General features: G+C 44.9%; 1 protein-coding gene across 2 annotated transcripts in view; it reads left to right on the forward strand.

Moving 5' to 3' along the window:
- Window positions 1-6,004, forward strand: part of Kcnab1 (potassium voltage-gated channel subfamily A member regulatory beta subunit 1) — a 352,108-nt gene that overhangs the window by 289,524 nt on the left and 56,580 nt on the right. For both annotated transcript variants that reach the window (XM_005344063.2, XM_005344065.3), the window contains exons 6-7: window positions 1,920-1,964; window positions 4,456-4,499. In XM_005344063.2, the coding sequence (XP_005344120.1) occupies window positions 1,920-1,964; window positions 4,456-4,499 (89 nt within the window). The remainder of the gene's footprint in view (window positions 1-1,919; window positions 1,965-4,455; window positions 4,500-6,004) is intronic.

Below are 6,004 nucleotides of genomic sequence, written 5' to 3' on the forward strand. Positions count from 1 at the left end.
CTACATGATGTTTGGGTGGGGGAGGGGAGGTTCATGCAACACAGCAAAGCAAGACCAACAGCAAAATAAAGACTGCCCTGTGCGTGAGGAAGGACAGGCAGTGGTTTTCCCTCAGCGAGCACTGAACCATCCTCCTTACTTGCAGAAACTATTGTACACACCTTGTGGAAAATAGATGCATATGAATATTCCACAAGCCACCTTCCAGCCTTGCTGATAACAGCCCCAGCTAGTGCTATGCTATGAAAAGTTTATACGGTTCACATTTGCCCCCGGGAGGAGACTGGAGAGAGGATAAACCTTGCCATTTTAGCGTGAAGCCTAACCAAGCTGTTCAACTCGCTGGCTTGGCTGCCTGTTCTGCTGTCACTCGCCAGCAGCAGTGCCGGGCGAAAGTGATGTCACATCTCTGAGCCTTGATTTCCCTGGCTGTAAAATGGCTGCGGAGGTGCCCTGTTAATGGAGCGAGAGGCAAGCAAAGCCTCGGGGGACTGTGCCATCTTCCTCCACCACCCTGAACAGTTACTCTGAGAGCCTCGAGGGCTCAGCGATCCTTTGTCAGGCTTCGATCTAATCTTGCCACTTGAGCCTAAATGCCAGTGTGGGGCGGACAGTTTTGTGCAGTCTAACATCAGTGTTTGGAGAGAATGTGCAGCTTTAGCAAAATATTTGCTCTGACTAATCAAAAGGGCTTATGTTTACTTTTTAATAATATTTCAAACAACCTTGTTCTTGGAAGATAGAAAGTGTTTGCTAAAGGGGCCCTGGCTCCCCTGTGCAGATTGCCGTTACCATCGGTCGTGGAAGGCTGATGTGTTAATGTGAAAAGGACGTAACCTGTTAGGAGTACGCGACCTTCCGTCCTGTAACTCAAATTATTTTCCAGGGAATTAACTTAGTGGGATGGAGAGGCCGATGTTTTCAACACATTTTTCATTTTGCTACCAAGCTGTCCAAATTGTCCCCATCACCCCCCACTGGTCATCATTTATCACGGAGGCCTTGTACGCCCAAGAGTTTTAAGGTATTGACAGAATGATAACGTGACAGAATTATAAATGCCTTGTGTTTCAAATAATCCCAAAGTTGGGTCTTAATCTCTGAACCTCAAAAGATTTTTATTCTAAACTTACATGCACGGGGTTCTCGCTGCCTCCCAAGTTTAAATAATATTCCTGTGGTTCCCAAAGAACAATTCTTCATGATCCTAACACTAGCGCCTTTGCTGCCCTTGAGTGGGGCTTTCGAATGGGGAACCAGTTTGCCGACATGATGTCCGTGTTTCATCCCTTTGCAATAAAGAGAAAGGACATTTGATAAAGGATTTCAAGCACCTACTGACTATGAGCCTTTAGCTCATTGCTCCTGTTTCTTCAGTCACTTCCCACTGCCCATGAGGGTACTGATTGGATAAGATAGTAACTAGAAGACACTCGCGCCCATGCTCCTTGGCAGAGAGGAGGCTTCCCCCCAGGAAAGGTTCACAGGCCATCAACATCATGCCAGATTCTAAATAAGTGTTAATCAGTGGCCGCTCCTCTGAGCTACCAAGGCAGCTCCTCCTGTAGGTCACCTCCATTCTCAGGAGCCATCTCTGACCTCCAAGATCACCTCAGCCAAAAGCTGTCGAAAGCGCACATTGCAGCACCATGCACGGACATGCTAGGCAGCCCTCCTCCTCCTCCCAGGGTCTCCAGCAAAGATTGCTTCCTTTCAGTCCCTTCAAGGGTCTGCCTTCAAGTCACCTCTCACCAACTTCCCTTGTTCTTACATTTCCGGGCTACGAGTTCAGAACTCCGTCTCCACGTTCTTTTTGTAGTGAGGTTCTATCTCCAGTTCCTTCTGGTGATATCATAATGATTCAGGCCATCAAGAACCCACAATGATCTGCTCTTTCTCTGTGTCTGTTTGATGTGCAGGAGGTCCAGCTTGGTCATCACAACCAAACTCTACTGGGGTGGAAAGTAAGTTAAACATTATTTATTTATTTATTTATTTATTCATTCATTCATTCTATGAGATGAGATGTGGTGATACTTCATGCCTGAAGATCAGAGTGCAGAGCTAGTCACAAATGAAGAGTACTCTCAAAGAAATTTAGTACAGAGCAGGTGGCCACTTGCTACTAAATGACTGGTGTAGATTTCTCAGTGTCATAGTTAAACAACCATTTCCAAAACAGAGTTCAGAATTCAGGAAAATAAAGCACTACAAAAGACAAGCTCCTTAAATCTTCCAAATCGCAAAGATTTCCACGGAAGGCAAAGATGAAAGTATCCTGTTGGCCTCCCTGTTCAAGTCTCTGATGGTTTCTGCAGAAGGTTCTAAGAGTGCTGATCAGAAAGAACATCACACTAGGGGGTGACAGACACTATCCTGTGTCGCTCACCAGCAGGACAAATGAGAGCAGCCCTCTTGGCGTTGCTGGGTGCAGAACAAATCCCCAGGCTGAGCTGGATTCCAATGAACCAGCCTGTTAATGTTTGAACAGTGCTTACGTTATTCAACAAGAACCAGGGAGCTGGCTGCTTTTACCAAAATGTAAGAAAACAGCACACTGGTCCTTATACCGGAGCAATGGTTGTCAAAATCTCAAAGATGCTGGTATTCTAACAATAACAACAAACCAGAAACCAGCAAAACCTTACTGACCACCCTGAAATAGGTGGGGAGAAACAGAAAAGTATCTGTTTTCTTTTTAGTTGTTGTCATCAGTTTGTGTTTTAAAATAGGAGGCCAGGACGAGTTTATTTTTAGGAAGATCGTAATCACAAAGCTGGGTGTGCACACACACATGCTCATGTGGTGATGACCCTTGAGCTTGTTAAAGATATGAAAACATAAAGATGGAATTTAGATTTTTATTCCTAATGTTCTCTTTTTTAGATAATACGGTACCTATAAGAAATCCAGGTGCCCATTGTCTGTAGTTTGATTCATGGTCTCCTAAATTCCCTATCCCTGTGTTTGCAATGGAACGTGAAACCTCGCCTCGAGGGCAAAGATAATCCAGAGATGAGACCAGATGCAGGGGCCACTATGTAGCAGAGCTACACACAATTTTAACTGATGTTCTTGTAAAAGTCTAGGAACAGATACATTAAGCAGGTCAATGGTAGCACACAGGTCTGTAGAAGCGGTCCAAAGCGTTGATGTTGAAGGAGTACCTCACCAGCACTTAAGACCCAGCCACCACATCCTTTCCGCTTGCCCAGACTTTAGGGCTTTTCTGGAGTAACAGAAGCTGTCATCAAAGGCTTGTCTAGTCTCCTCAGATGATAATTTAAGGCTAGTTTATGGCATCTTTTTTTTTTTAAAAAAATCATTATTGAATCATTTTTATTGTCAAAAAATGCTTTCAAATTTGCTTTATCCAAAAATTCAGCATAAGTGGTGTGCCCACAACAAAGTAAAGCTATGAACTTAGGCCAAGACATTTTTCTTCTCTAGACTGGTCAGGAACAAGGCTTGAGCTGTGTATTGTGTTCTCTAAGGGAAGGGTGCACATGGCTGATGGGTAGCTTGACCTAGAGCTGAGTGCTAGCAACAGTCTGGCCACATCTCTTAGGGTCCCCACACTTGGGGTGCTGAGTGCTAGCAACAGTCTGGCCACATCTCTTAGGGTCCCCACACTTGGGGTGCTGAGTGCTAGCAACAGCCTAGCCACATTAGGGTAACCATACTTGGGGTACTGAGTGCTATCAATAGCCTGACCACATCTCTTAGGGTCCCCACACTTGGGGTACTGAGTGCTGCAACACCTCGCCTGGGCAACACAGTAGAGCTGGCCCTAAGTGTTGCAGCTGATGAGGGGCAGGGACCACTCTCCTGCTCTTATGACATCAGGGGCAGTTCTTCCACCTTCTTCGGGGGAGATCTTACCCTCCCCCTGCCCATTATGCCATGTAACAGATGAATAATGGGGGCAGCTCCCCCACCCATCAGAACTGGCTCACTCACAGCTCAGCCAATAGGATCAGCTCTACTGTGCTGTCCAGGTGAGGAGCAGGGTCTACTTTCCCGAGTGCTGCAGCTGGTGAGGGGAAGAAGGGTCAGCTCTCTCACCCACCACAGGTGGCAAAGTTAATGGAGGTAGCAGAGTCCAGGGTCTTTGAACCTGAGCAAGGATTCTTTACAATGAATGCCTGCATATGTAAAAATGTCTGGATAAAGGGGTTTAATGTGTTTAATGTGTCACATTGCAGCTTCCATGATGAGATTTTTCTCTTTCTTCCTCCCCCATTCCCCCCCCCACTTTTTTCTCTTAGATTTTCTTTATTTACTTTTTTGGGTGAGGGAGATGGGTAGGATTGAGAGGCATAATGTGGAAGACACAAAGAATAAATAAAAAGAAAGTTAAGAATGGGCATTATTCTGCATTTTGAAACATTTTATTTTAGAAAATAAAACAGCATTCCCCAGCCAAAGCCCTCCTCTACCTCTTTTCTGTTGCAGAGCTGAGACAGAGAGAGGATTATCAAGAAAGCACATCATTGAAGGTGGGTATTGATGTTTCCATTTCCTTCTAGTCGAATAGGTTTAAAAACACATTGGAAAGGTGCGGGGGGAGGGACTTGATCGGGGAAGGGGGAGGGAGATGGGAGGGTGTGGGAGGGGGGGGGGGGGGGGTTCTTTACGAAGAGAGTGACCATCAACCAAGTTTCTTCCGGGGCTGGAGCTCAGGGAACCTGGAGATGCAGGAAGAATTAGGACCCGAAAGGGGAAGGTGAATTGTCTGGAGCTCTTCTCGTGTATAGTCACTGCTGCTGTAGTGAAGACCACAGGAGACCCAAGACAGCCTTACTGGGCTGTGATAAACATAACCACAAAAGGGACCTACTAAAACTGTGGTCCCTTGGTTCTGAGAACAATTACAGAGTTACACAGTAACCACTATAACAGATGTAAAAACATTTCCGTCAACCCCAAAAGTAACTTTGTACTTATTAGGAGTCACTTACCAAGGCTAGAGAGATGGCTCAGGGATCCACTTCCTGATCTTACAGAGGACCAGAGTTTGATTGCTAGCGCCCACATCGAGCGGCTTACAACCACCTGTAACTCCAGCTCCAGAGGGTCCAGCACCACCTCTGGCCTCTGCCAGCACGGCCACATATAGGGCAAACATTCACACACATAAAAGTAAAAATAAAAAATAAATCTTTAGAAAAAAACATAAGTCATTCACCATCTCACTTTTACAGCCTTTTCCACACCCCTCCCCCCAAATATTAACCTACCATTCGTCTCTAAACCCTTGGCCCTTCTGTAAATGCGATCACATGATTGATGGTATTTTGTGGCTGATTTCTTTCACTAGTCACAATGCCATGAGTCAGTACTTTACTTTTCTCTTTTTTTCCAAATAATATTCCACTCTGTGGATAGGCTAAACCTTAGTTATCCTTGTATCAGTGAATGTGCGTCTGGATTGCTCTCTCTTTGAGACTATTATGGATAATTATGTAAATGTTCCTGTTTTGATTTGAGCACATGTTAACACTATTATACTATGTGTTACCTGGCAGTGGTGGTGGTGCACACCTTTAATCCCAGCACTCAGGAGGCACAGGCAGGTGGATCTCTGTGAGTTCGAGGCCAGCCTGGTCTACAGAGTGAGTTCCAGGACAGTCAGAGCTACAGAGAGAAACCTTGTCTTGGGGGGGAAATTTAAAAATAAACTGTGTGTGTGTGTGTGTGTGTGTGTGTGTGTGTGTGTGTGTGTGTAAGAGAGTGAGAGAGAGAGGGAGGGAGCAAAAGAGAATAGTTTATTACTACCCCTAGATCAATTAACAGTGCCATTGTTTTCTTAATGGTAATCAAAATTTTATATAGGTTAGAAATAAACAGAAAATAAAACAGCTTGCAAAAGCCATCATGTAGTAAGACACAGCTAGTTTATTTCACTGTAAGTAATGAGATTTGAGTGTTTTTTATTTCTTGCTTGCTTGCCTGTATATAAAAGATTTTACACTTGTACATTTTGCTACAGTGGGTGGGGGGG

This window comes from Microtus ochrogaster, chromosome 1 (genome assembly GCF_000317375.1).
Source record: "Microtus ochrogaster isolate Prairie Vole_2 chromosome 1, MicOch1.0, whole genome shotgun sequence".
In the NCBI taxonomy this organism is placed as follows: Eukaryota; Metazoa; Chordata; class Mammalia; order Rodentia; family Cricetidae; genus Microtus; species Microtus ochrogaster.